The 11,927-nt window shown below is 57.4% G+C and overlaps 2 protein-coding genes across 2 annotated transcripts in view; both read left to right on the top strand.

Annotated features, from left to right (window-relative positions):
* The window catches only part of ABCF3 (ATP-binding cassette, sub-family F (GCN20), member 3), a 12,435-nt gene extending 1,255 nt beyond the window's left edge, over positions 1 to 11,180 (top strand). The window contains exons 2-21 of the mRNA XM_010573105.1: positions 3 to 247; positions 318 to 397; positions 802 to 857; positions 2,662 to 2,759; positions 2,876 to 2,998; positions 3,282 to 3,548; positions 3,758 to 3,838; positions 4,388 to 4,447; positions 4,795 to 4,851; positions 5,060 to 5,082; positions 5,732 to 5,787; positions 5,936 to 6,136; positions 6,886 to 6,962; positions 7,205 to 7,249; positions 7,592 to 7,724; positions 8,344 to 8,432; positions 8,636 to 8,727; positions 9,335 to 9,467; positions 9,842 to 9,929; positions 10,698 to 11,180. Of these exons, the coding sequence (XP_010571407.1) occupies positions 3 to 247; positions 318 to 397; positions 802 to 857; positions 2,662 to 2,759; positions 2,876 to 2,998; positions 3,282 to 3,548; positions 3,758 to 3,838; positions 4,388 to 4,447; positions 4,795 to 4,851; positions 5,060 to 5,082; positions 5,732 to 5,787; positions 5,936 to 6,136; positions 6,886 to 6,962; positions 7,205 to 7,249; positions 7,592 to 7,724; positions 8,344 to 8,432; positions 8,636 to 8,727; positions 9,335 to 9,467; positions 9,842 to 9,929; positions 10,698 to 10,856 (2,163 nt within the window). The 3' untranslated portion in view covers positions 10,857 to 11,180. The remainder of the gene's footprint in view (positions 1 to 2; positions 248 to 317; positions 398 to 801; positions 858 to 2,661; positions 2,760 to 2,875; positions 2,999 to 3,281; positions 3,549 to 3,757; positions 3,839 to 4,387; positions 4,448 to 4,794; positions 4,852 to 5,059; positions 5,083 to 5,731; positions 5,788 to 5,935; positions 6,137 to 6,885; positions 6,963 to 7,204; positions 7,250 to 7,591; positions 7,725 to 8,343; positions 8,433 to 8,635; positions 8,728 to 9,334; positions 9,468 to 9,841; positions 9,930 to 10,697) is intronic.
* A 672-nt stretch (positions 11,181 to 11,852) lies between these two features.
* The window catches only part of LOC104835217 (PHD finger protein 13-like), a 3,423-nt gene continuing 3,348 nt past the window's right edge, over positions 11,853 to 11,927 (top strand). The window contains exon 1 of the mRNA XM_010573103.1: positions 11,853 to 11,902. Coding sequence (XP_010571405.1) covers positions 11,853 to 11,902 — 50 coding nt within the window. The remainder of the gene's footprint in view (positions 11,903 to 11,927) is intronic.

The raw sequence follows: 11,927 nt of genomic DNA, 5'->3' as shown, positions 1-11,927 counted from the left end.
AGGGGCGGGGGAGGGCGAGCGGGCGGCTGCCGCCACCTGTCGGCCGCGTCGCGACACGCGGCCGCCCGTCGCGACAGCGCCGTCGCCGTGTGCCCGCAGGGATCCTGCACGGCAGCGGGGCGGACTTCGAGTCGGTGGACGAGCTGGTGGAGGCGGTGGGGGAGCTGCTGCGGGAGGTGTCGCGGGACGCCAAGGACGACGGCGCCATCCGGGAGATCTGCCAGCGCCTCTTCAACACCCTGCAGCTGTAAGGGTCGCCCCCGCCCTCGCACCCTCCTCGCCACCCTCCTCCTCACCCTCCTCCTCCTCTCTCGCAGGGACGAGGGCCGGGCCCAGCGCTGCAGCCAGGTGCTGCTGGACACCCCCATCCAGCTCTCCCAGATCACCGATGGATACGGTGAGTGGGGACCCCCAGCCGCGCGTGTCACCCCCGCGGCTCCTGCCCTCTCTCACCAGGGTGCCAGCGGCGGGGACGGGCTCGGGGCGTTGAGTGTGCAGGCGCCTGACCTTGGGGAGCGGTTCCCCCTGCCCACGGGCGCCTCGGGCTCCCCCTCACGGGTGCACACACACACACACCCCCCACACACCCCCACACACACTTCTCTTCCTGGTGCTGAGCCGGGGCCGGCAGCACCTGGCTGCCTGCACGTTAAGCTGGGGTGGTGGGAGAGGAGCCACCCTTCGGTTCCCTCGTCCTGCTGGACAGGGAACGGTCGTGCCTGGTCGTGGGCAGCCGTTACGGCAGCACTTTGTGGAGCCTCCCTGGAGCACCTGCTCACCAACTCAACCCTCTCGTTGCAGCAGATGCCAGCGTGGACCTGCTGCCGGGGCTGTTGCTGAAGAGAGGCCAGACCTCGGTAAGTGGGGGGCCGTGCCCTCGTTTGTAAGCCAGCAGACCCGGTGGGAGCAACTAATGCGTGGGGCTGCAGGTGCCCTGCCCTGCTCCAGTCACCTCGGCCTTGGAGAGTGGCTGGGACAGGCAGCCATCCTGGTTAGGGACAGAGCAAGCTCCTCCTTGTCAGGTTCACTGTAATTTGGGAAACTCTTGACCTTGGTCTGGTAAAGAGGCTCAACAGGAGTTAACGGCTTATTAATTTGACAAGATCTATTTTCCTGTCATTTCTCGATGAACTTCAAAGCGTGGGTGATGCAGTGGTGGTGCTCAGAGCGCCGCTTCTCTGACTTTCACAAGGACCTTTGGATTCCGCAGCAAGGTGTTTGAGAAAATAGGATGTACCGGGATGACATCGTGCCATATTCAATGAGAGAGAAAATCCTGGCTAATGGTTAGATGCTGGAATGTTACAGGTGGGGAGTTAGCAGGGAGCAGCTGTTTTCCAGAGAGCTGCTGCGGGGAGGTCGTAAGCCCAGCTTTAGAAATGGCTGTAGATTGTCATGGTTTGAGAGATAAGAGCAGGAGCAGGGAAGTTGGGAAGCAGTTACGCTCCGTGACCCGAGGAAAATGGGAACGTCTTTACCGACAAAATGTGTGGCTGCTCAGGAGCAACCTGGCTTGCCCTCTGCGTTGGATGTGCCAGAGTTTGAATACAGGTGAGGTGCGGTTGTGCATCTGCAAAGCAAGGATGGCGGTAGCTGTACGGGGTGGGCAGTCACTCTATCAGGCTGGTCTCTTACAGAGCTCTCCTTTTGTGGGGTAATGTGTTGAGGACGAGAACCCCTCGCTTGGAGGCTGAGACCTAACGTGATCCCCATGTGTCTGAATGGGAGTCTTAAGTGAAAGCTGGCAGCTCTTGCTGGTTTTGGCACCAGAGTTGTTGCTGCTGGGTTCACTCTCTGGCTCTCGTGTCCACAACTCAAAAAGGATCTTCAGAAAAATTGGAGACGGTTCAGAGGAGGCCTCGGGAGGCCTCTCAGGTTTTGGAGGACGTGTCTTACTGGGAGATTCAGGGAGCTTGTTATAGTTTACAGAGTGACTCAATCTGTCTGTAGGTACGGGGTCACAGCTCCAGTAACAAGACGCTCTTCAGTCTAACATGCAGGTCTGTAACATGCTTCGGTGGCTGCAGAGTTGCCTAGAAATATCTAGGAGTGTTCTTGGTCAGCCACAAATATTTGACTTGACACAGGAATAAGCTGGAGTGGGCTGAGAGCCTGGCCAAGACCAGAGGCCAGGTTAAAATGCTTGGCTCGTTCTTGCCTTCAGGTTTAATTAAATGCTTTTTGTCTCTGTCGTGATTGATCCACTGCGTAAGCTGAGTTTGTTCCAAACTGGCTAAAGTTTAACGTGTCGGGAAGGGAAACGCCTCATGGTCCAGGGCGAGGGTGGGTGCAGGGTGTAGCGGAGGAGGCACTGGGATAGCAGGTTGCTGCTGATGAAGTGACTTGGCTGGCCCCAGTCCCTGGAACTACAAAAACTGGCTGTGCGTTAGGGTCAGCCAAACCCTTTGCCTTGCTGAGGCAAACTGTTGTGTATGAGCAGTTGATTTAGGATTTCATTCCTGAAGTGACTTCCTGGCCTGATTAGCTTCCTCAAAATGTGCTTGAATCTGTCCCAGTTCCTCTGTCCTACCTCCCTCCTGTCCTCCCTCCCTTCCTTCCAGGCATGAGGCGTTGATTGAGCTCTTTTCTCCTGGTGCTGGGCTTTTGGGGCTTTTGCTGAAGATGCTCTCTCTTCTTTAAACTCTCTGTTTTGTGCCCCAGATGGTGAATGCCAAGAAACTGGAGAAGGCGGAAGCCAGGCTGAAAGCCAAGCAGGACAAGAGGATGGAGCGGGATTCTCTGAAGTCATCTGGCCCTCTGTGAGTATGGAGGGTGCCTCAAAGATCCCCATCCTGTTCTGCTGAGCTTGGCTGGGATCTGGCTGTACCGGAGCTTTCCTGTTGAGCCCCCTTCTCTGTCTTCTGCCTGCCTGCAGGGTTCTTGAGGAGGCATCTGCCAGCCAAGCTGCCAGCAAGAAGGAGACTCGCATGGAGTCATCAGGCAAGAACAAGTCGTATGATGTGCGCATCGAGAACTTCGATGTGTCCTTCGGTGAGCGGTGAGTGCAGGTTGGGAGGTGGGACAGATTCTGACTGAGGTTTTGGACCATGGGGGATTGAGACTGGATTGGAGAGTGGTTGAGAAATTACAGAGGGTATGGGAAAGATCAGAAAGCAAGGTGGGCACCCGACCCTCTTGGCTTTGGGCAGGAGAAGTCTGTGATGGTTGCTTGGCTCCAGCACAGCCTGAAGTACGCTGGGGGCAGGTGGCTGCTGGTTTTCTCCCTCTCCATGGGGCAGTCTGACTGGGTACCTGCCTGCCTGTCTGGTCTCTTGCTTTAGTGTCCTACTGGCGGGAGCAGACCTGAACCTGGCGTTTGGACGGCGCTACGGACTGGTGGGCAGGAACGGGCTGGGGAAGACCACGCTGCTGAAGATGATCGCCAGCCGGAGCCTGCGCATCCCCTCGCACATCAGCATCCTCCACGTGGAGCAGGAGGTGGCAGGGGACGAGACGCCGGCGCTGCAGAGTGTGCTGGAGTGCGACACCACTCGTGAGAGCCTGCTGCGGGAGGAAAGGGATCTGACGGCTAAGGTTAATGCTGGCAGGTGAGATGTTGCTGCTGGGTTTCCAGCCCTTCTATGGCCTCTTGACCACGAGGTCTTGTTCTGAGGTCTCTCCCTTCAAATGAAGGGCTCCGGCAAGGCTGGGCTGCATCTTGCCCACCTTAGTCCTGCTTGGGGAGATCAGCCTCCTCCCCTAGCACTCAAACCCTCACCCTGGTCAGTCCCACACACTCCTCTTTGTCCTGCCCCAGGGGAGAAGGGACGGAAGGTGCCAGGCTGTCGGAGATCTACGCAAAGCTGGAGGAGATTGAGGCAGACAAGGCCCCAGCGAGGTGAGACAGCCCTGTAGGCACCACTATCCGTTGTCATGGCCAGAGCTGGGCAGTGGTTTGGGGCATGGAAGGGTGATGCTGTGGTGCTGGGATCCACCGTGTGGGGACAGGGGCCTCTCCCTACTGCTCTTATTGTCTCTTCTTCTGTCAAGCTCTGCCGGGTTAGGAGTAGTCGAGCTTCCCCAAAAAGCTGGAGGGATTGTTTTTTGCCCCAAATGGCTTGCATTGTTGCTGCTGCACCTCTCAGACCTCCCTAGGTTCCTGGTGTCTGGGGAACATTTCTGGGATGTTGGTGGTAGTGACTCTCTTCCTGTCTAAAGAGTTGAAAACTTCTTGCAAATCTCCTGGGAGTTCATGTGGATGCTTTGCCTTGCTGGGCTGCATTTCCCAGCCAAGTGCTGTTCTTGGGTGTGCAGGAAGTTTTCCTGCGCCAGAATGGCTTTAAACTGTGCAGCAGAGTCCCCTTGATGGCCATGGGTCCAAGACCTCAGACTGTGCTCTGCCATTGGATGCTGTAGCTGGATTCCAGTTCTCTCCCCTTTTTCCCAGGGCGTCCGTCATTCTTGCTGGGCTGGGCTTTAATGCAAAGATGCAGCAACAGACAACCAAGTAAGTTGCCAAGCCCTGGGCATCGAGACAGAAATGGGTCTGGGGAGGTGTTGTTCCTAGCAAGCCCCCAGGCACTGCTGTGGCTGTAAGGGAGGGAAGCCCTGTGGGAGAGCAAGTGTCTATTCCTACCCATCTGATGTGGTCTCCTGCCCTGGGGGTGCCAAGCCACCTGCCTACTGGACCACGGATCTTTGTGCTGTGCCCGAGATCTCTGCAAGGACAAGCTGTCTCTGGGTGACAGCAGAGCCGAAAGGGCCACAGGGGAGTGGGGAGCCTGGCAGGCAGGCAAACACAGAGTTGCTCTGCGTTAAACAGTAAACCCTCTCTGCAACCTCTTCTCTCCTCAGAGAGTTTTCCGGAGGCTGGAGAATGAGACTGGCCTTAGCCAGAGCCCTGTTTGCCAGGTTGGTGTCCAGACCTTCATGCTATGGGGTTAACCCTCCTTGCCGTCTGTGCTGCGAGGTGCAGGGGTGCTGCCTAGGGGTCCTTTCAGCTGAGTTTCTGGGGTTGGGAAGGGTTGGAGACATCACAGCTCTGTGCGTGTGATGAAACGCGCTCTGCACTGACCCTGTGCTCTTTTTGCTTTTGATACCCATGTCTTGTTTTTCCTAGGCCAGATCTCCTTCTGCTGGATGGTAAGTTGATACTGCGAGTCCCCTTCGACACCACTGCTGGGCCTGCCTGTGCCCTTGCTGGGCTTGGGAACGTGCCGTGGCCTTTAGCTGCCTGCTCAAAATAGCCCTGTGTGACGGGGCTGGAGTGGCGGGGCTGTCGGTGCTCCCCTGGCACAGTGGGCAGTGCTGGCCGTGATGTGGGGAAGTCTGCCTGGGCAGCCGCTTTTGCTGCGCTCAGCAGAGCTCTGCTCTGTGCCCCAGCCAGGTGGTCTGTGTCTCATCCTGCCCCAAGCAGTCCCTTTCCCTCGCCTGTCCCCGTGATGCACCCTGGCTACCAGCCCGCACTGGGGGGAGTCCCTTCACCACAGGGGGTAACCCTGGGGCTAGGAGGTGCCCACCCTGGGTGAAGGGTCTGGGTGAGATGCTGCTGCTGGGCATCAGGGTCTGGATACCGGTATGGAGTGGGGGGAGCGTCCCTGTCTGAGCCTTGGACCCCTGTGCCCATACCCCATCACACCCTACATGTGTGAGTCCCCTGAGCTGGGGGAGGAAGGTCCCCACGCAGGGTCTCTTCCTCCACAACACTGATCGCTAGCCTTTCCTGTGTAAAAAAACGTAATCCAGCCATCCTCATCCCTCCTGACCTCAGTGCCTCTCTCCCTTCCCTCAGAGCCAACGAACATGCTGGACGTGAGGGCCATTTTGTGGCTGGAGACCTACCTGCAGGTAGGGGGTGGCGGGAGGCCCCAAGACAGAGTGAGGGCAAGGGATGGAGATGTCCTCCAGGCTGGTGTCTCACCTCGCTGGGTGGTGGGGCTAAGCCCTGCGCTCTGGCTTGATGATGCTCAGGCCTCCCTCTCGCTGTCTCCTCCAGACCTGGCAGTCGACCATCCTCGTGGTGTCCCATGACAGGAACTTCCTGAATGCAGTGGCCACGGACATCATCCACCTGCACTCGCAGCGGCTGGACACGTACCGCGGGGACTTTGAGAACTTCATGAAGATCAAGGAGGAGCGGCTGAAGAACCAGCAGCGAGAGTACGAAGCCCAGCAGCAGTACCGTGAGCACATCCAGGTACTGGGAGAAGCCAGTAGTGCTGGGGCACTCTTCTCCCAGCTGTGTCCCTTTCTCCATGTTTTTAGACCTGTGGATGTGTGTCCTGGTTTCAGCTGGGATAGAGTTAATTGTCTTCCTAGTAGCTGGTACAGTGCTATGTTTTTGAGTTAGGTATGACAAGAATGTTGATAACACACTGATGTTTTCAGTTGTTGCTAATAGTGTTTAGTCTAAAGTCAAGGATTTTTCAGCTTCTGATGCCCAGCCAGCAAGAAGGCTGGAGGGGCACAAGAAGTTGGGAGGGGACACAGCCAGGGCAGCTGACCCAAAGGGGGATTCCATACCATGTGAAGTCACGTCTAGTATATAAACTGGGGGGAGTGGGGGTGGGGGGATTGCCGCTTGGGGACTAACTGGCCATCAGTCGGGGGATGGTGATCAATTGCACTGTGCGTAATTTGTACATTCCAATCCTTTTATTATTACTGTTGTCATTTTATTAGTGTTATCATTTTTAGTTTCTTCTTTTCTGTTCTATTAAACCATTCTTATCTCAACCCACAAGTTTTACTTGTTTTCCTGATTTTCTCCCCCATCCCACTGGGTGGGGCGGGGGGGAAGTGAGTGAGCAGCTGCATGGTGCTTAGTTGCTGGCTGGGGTTAAACCACGACAATGTGGCTGTATTGTTACAGGAGGTTTGGCAGCAGAGTGGAGTGGCTGGGACTGAAGGGGACCTAGGGCTCTCTGATGCTTTTCTCTCTTGTAGGTTTTCATCGACCGCTTTCGCTACAACGCCAACCGGGCATCCCAAGTGCAGAGCAAGCTCAAGCTGTTGGAGAAGCTGTGAGTGCCTGTCCTGCTCCTCTCTGGAGGTGGGGAAGGGGCAGCGCTCATGGGAAGAAAGAGGTTCCCAGGGTGCCTGGGAGATAGAGGGGTGCTTTGGGCGTTGGGTGCTCTGTTCTCTCTAGTCCAGAGGCTTTGGCTAGGATGAGGTGTCACAGAGCTGAAGACTCTCTCTGGGCTTCTGGTGTGGGATCAGACCCCCACTGCAAGGCACCTTGGTTACTTGTCTCCTCTCTTTGCAGGCCAGAGCTGAAACCTGTGGACAAGGAGTCTGAGGTGATCATGAAGTAAGTGTCCCCTGAGCCCTTGCTTGGGAGGGCACCTGGCTCCATTTCTGACATGAGCTCCTCCTGGGTCCTGTCTCAGCTGTGGGACAACCACCCCTTCCTGAGGGCCAGCCTTACTCTGATAGGGAGCCCAGACAAGCCCCTGTGTTCAGGCTGGGTTCCCTCCTGGGGACAAGGCTGCAGATGAGTGTCCCCTTCTTGTGACCATCCTTCCCAGAGGCCCTGCATGGTAGGGAGCCCCCCTTGCCACCTGGGGGGTTGCAGAGGTTGTCCCGGGTGGGGGGGCTGGGAGCAGGGTCTTTGAAGTTCCTGGGCATCTCTCACCTCTTCCTGCCTTCCCAGGTTCCCTGATGGCTTTGAGAAGTTCTCCCCCCCAATTCTGCAGCTAGACGAAGTAGACTTCTATTATGACCCAAGTCACTACATCTTTCGTTCCCTCTCCGTCTCTGCTGACCTGGAGTCCCGCATCTGTGTGGTATGTGGGATCGCAGAGCAGCGGTGGCTGTGAGGGGCCTTGGGAGGGCCAGCTTTGATATTAGGTCAGGTTGCTCAGGTCCTTGTCAAGTTGAAATATGGATATCTCCAGGGAGGGCTATTTGTCCCATTCCTCTGGGTCCCATTGCAGCATTTGACCATCCTCATTTTGAGGAACATTAGAACATTTTTCCTAATACCAGTTAGAATTTGTGACTTATGCCTGTGGTCCATCACCCTTTCACCCGGGCACCTCTAAGAGACTGGGTCCGTCTTCTCTGTAACTCCCTGTTAGCTGACAACAGCAGCGTGTAGTGGGGGCTTCTGCTACATTGGATGGGGCAGCAGAGAGACTCTTACATGCTCGCAAATGAGGCTGGGACCCAGTAGTCCTTAAGCTCGGGGGTTGGGGAGGGAACATCTTCTAGCATTCTGCCTGTGCTGCTTGTCAGTGATAGAAATGCAGCTTCCAGGTAGCTGTATTCACTGGTAGGACTCTCAACCTGCACCCCTCCACTGCGTGATCATCCAAGAGAGCGGAAATTCCCTGATCACTGCCCCCCCTCTCCAAAGTACCTTCATGGGTTTCACGTTCTCCAATGCTGCTGCTGCTTCTCTAGGTTGGGGAAAACGGAGCTGGCAAGTCGACCATGCTAAAGATCTTAATGGGGGAGCTGGCGCCAGTCAGAGGGATCAGACATGCTCACAGGTACCTGGTAGGAAGGGCTGGGGGACTGGGAGGAATGGTGCAGCTGGAGGGCTTCTGGGCTGTGCTTTGGAGTGATGGCTGCCCGAGTAACGGGGATGGGTCCTGCACACCCACGCATATGCCCCCCTTCCTGTAGCTGCAGCTGCAAGTGCCGTGGTTGCAGGGCCTGGTACCAGCTCCTGATCCCTCTTCTTGTTCTGCAGAAACCTCAAGATCGGTTATTTCAGCCAGCACCATGTGGATCAACTGGACTTGAACATCAGTGCTGTAGAGTTACTGGCAAGAAAGTTCCCAGGTGAGTTTTGGAGATCCCAGGAGATCAGGGAGATTGAGGTCTCCTTTGCCATGCATGGAGCACCATTGATTTGTTCCGTGGCCCTGGGCAGAAGGCTCTGTCACGTCTGTGCTTAAGGGACACTGCCTGCTCTGGTTTAACTCCCCACGTCCAGCCAAGTTCAGGACACCAGCTATGAGAAGCAGGGGTAGCTGGCAGGTTGCAGACCTCAGGCTGCTGCTCCACTGTGGCTGGGTTTTGGGGGCAGATGATCCACTTTCCTGCTGGGCACAGAACGAGCACCGGCTCCCCCTTTCCCAGCTGCCAAAACCTCTGGCTCCCTTCTCTACCACTTGACATTACGTGACGCGGTGACAGGGAATTGGGGGCAGCGTCACTTCTGGAGTCAGTCACCAGCCCTGCAGCCACTGTCCTGATTGCGTCAGTCAGATTTTCCCCACAAACCCCCTGCTTGGGAGGCAATTACCTGGAAGCAGCTGCTGAATTCCTCCCACACCGTGCTGGTCTGGCACAGGCTGCCCAGCCACGGCGCCCACCGCACTCACGGTGCCGAGGGCCCTGTGTCACGCTGGGTCTGCCATAGCTGTGTTGTGACACGCTCCTGCAGGGAAGACGGAGGAGGAGTACCGGCATCAGCTGGGGAGCTACGGCATCTCGGGAGAGCTGGCCGTGCGTCCCGTGGCCAGCCTGTCTGGAGGTCAGAAGAGTCGCGTGGCCTTTGCCCAGATGACTATGTCCTGGTAATTTTCTCCCAGATGCTGTTAATTTTTGCATGGCTCCATCCCTGGAGCCTGCTTCACCGGGAGGAAGGCGGGCACCCAGGGACTTTCTGCTGCCCCATGGAAGCCTTGGGACTTTTGTGGGGAGGGAGGTTGTCATCCTGGGGGGGACTGTGTGGAAGGAGGCAGGTGGCTTTCTCCTACTGCTTTGGGCACACCGGGATGAGAGGTGTCCCTGAAGCTGGGTGATGCTGATCTTGGGGCCAGACACATGCCGACGGCTCTGGCTCTAAGTGGCTAAAGCAGCTGCCTGTTGGAGGTCGCTGCAGTAGGACGGGGTGTGGACCCAGCCCAGGCCCGTTCCAGTGCATGCTCAGAGCTGTCGTCTCTTCCAGTCCAAACTTCTATATCCTGGATGAGCCGACAAATCACCTGGACATGGAGACCATCGAGGCACTGGCAAAGGCACTGAATAAGTTCCGGGTAAGGTTCCTTCAACAAGATCTCCCATTTTTCTAATGCTTCCTGCAGCCTCCAGCTCTCGTTACTTGGTATTATTGCCAGAGGTGGGTGGTCAAATATCAGTGGTGGCTTCAAGTCCAGGACAGAATTTGGGAAGTCAGTCACATTTCTGCCTTAGCCGTCTGTCCTGGTGGTTTGTTTCACTTGCTGGCTTTGTCTAGGGGTTGCTGAGAGAGGCAACAGCAGACCAGAGAGCACTTTGTCCCCCATCTTGACCAGTAAAGTACACCCTGTGGCTTCTCACGTGCTGCATGTGGCACTCAGCCCTGCCTTGGGGCTGCTGCGATCAGCCTGGTTCTCACTGGTTTGTAGTTTCTCTCAGGTTGGTGCAGTTTTCCTGTGAAAGACAAGCTTAACTGAGGTTGCTTGGGGCCTTGTCCAGCCACCTTTTGACTGTTATTGACTCCACCTGGAATCTCCATCCTTGAAGTTGTCAGAGACCTGGAGAGCCAGTAACAAACGCTGCACTTGCCTTCCAGGAGGGGAGGCTAAATACCTTACTGCTGCACATGCCTCCTCCGTACGTGGTCTGTCTGTCCCCACAAAGGAAGGAAAGGCTGGGATTAGGTCCCTGCCAGTGGAATATTGTTCAGTTTTCCCTGGAGCGGATGGAAACCTGAAGTCCTGGGCACAGGCTGGGCAGGGGCGCAGGATCTCCACGTCACCAGCGCTGGGCCCTGGGTTGTGGTCCACTAAGTTCCTGTTTTTTCCCTCCTTGTGCATTGGCAGGGTGGTGTAATTCTGGTGTCCCACGACGAGCGCTTCATCCGCCTGGTATGCCAGGAGCTGTGGGTGTGCGAGAACGCCACCGTGACCCGCATTGAGGGTGGCTTCGACCAGTACAGAGACATCCTGAAGGAGCAGTTCCGGAAGGAGGGTTTCCTATAAGGGAGGCGGGAGCCGGACTGCGCCGGGGGCTGGAGCTTGAAGCTCGGCCGCTTCGGCATCCATCCCAACTGTGCCTGGCAGAGCGCTGAGGAGGCTGCTGCCCGCATGGACCGTCAGCCATGCCATCAAACTGCCACCTGAACTGCTCTCCCCTCCCGGGGCCGGGCGGAAGGACAGCGAGGGAGCGGGAGCCCGGTGCTGCGCGTGGCCAGGGGGGCACGCCAGGGGCTCTGCTGCTGGCCGAGGCTGTGCCCGGCGCTGGGCCCACTGGAAAGGCTGTGCCTGGAGCTGCTGCTTTGCCGAGAGGAGGGAAGGGGGTGTTGTGCCCCGACTCCCCCCCCCCCCCCCCCGGTTTAACTCCGTGCTCTGGAGGGCAGGAGAGGAGCTGTTCTCCATGTTCCTTTGCTTCCCCCTCTGCCTTTTTTTTTTCTTTTTTCTTTTTTTTGGTTTAACTGGCTGAACACTAGTCGGGCTCCATCACATGCCACCATCCCCTCTGCCGCCCTGGAGGGAAACGAGGCCTTTGCTGCTAAAAGTAACCCCTGCCTCTTCCCCCAGCCCCTGAAAACTGGGGCTCGCTTGGTCTGTCCTGCCCAGGGGCTTGCGTTCCTAGTGCGGAGGGAGCCAGAGCCCGGCTCTGCCTGGGCCCAGCTCCCTGCTCCCTTCCCCACGCTGCTGCCGCCGCCGCTGCCTCACCTCGCTGCCTGCCTTTCCTTTCAAACCCGCCCTGGGGTGGGCTGCCCGGGGGTGGGCTGCCCGGCACCCCTCCCTGCCCGCCTGCGCAGAGGTTGCAGTGTAAATAAACCCAGGACGCAGTGGGTGCAGCGCTCTCCTTTCCTTGGGGGGGCTTGAATTTGGGGGGGGGGTGTCCTTCTGGTGCCTGAGCGTACAGCTGCTCGGGGGGGAGATGGTTTCTAGTTGGGTCTCCCCAAATTAAATGGCTCCTCAGGGGTAGGGGGGAGGCTGGTGCCTGGTGGGGGGGGCTCTTGGGCGGGCATGGAGCCGGGGTTGGGTGTCAGCTCTGGCGGGCGCTGGATCCGGTTGTGGTTTGGGGGCTGCGGAAAACCGGGG

The sequence above is a fragment of the Haliaeetus leucocephalus genome, unplaced genomic scaffold, assembly GCF_000737465.1.
Source record: "Haliaeetus leucocephalus isolate CR32 unplaced genomic scaffold, Haliaeetus_leucocephalus-4.0 Scaffold362, whole genome shotgun sequence".
Classification (NCBI taxonomy): Eukaryota; Metazoa; Chordata; class Aves; order Accipitriformes; family Accipitridae; genus Haliaeetus; species Haliaeetus leucocephalus.
The sequence above is the reverse complement of the archived record's forward strand: the minus strand, read 5'-3'. Positions and strand labels throughout refer to the sequence as shown.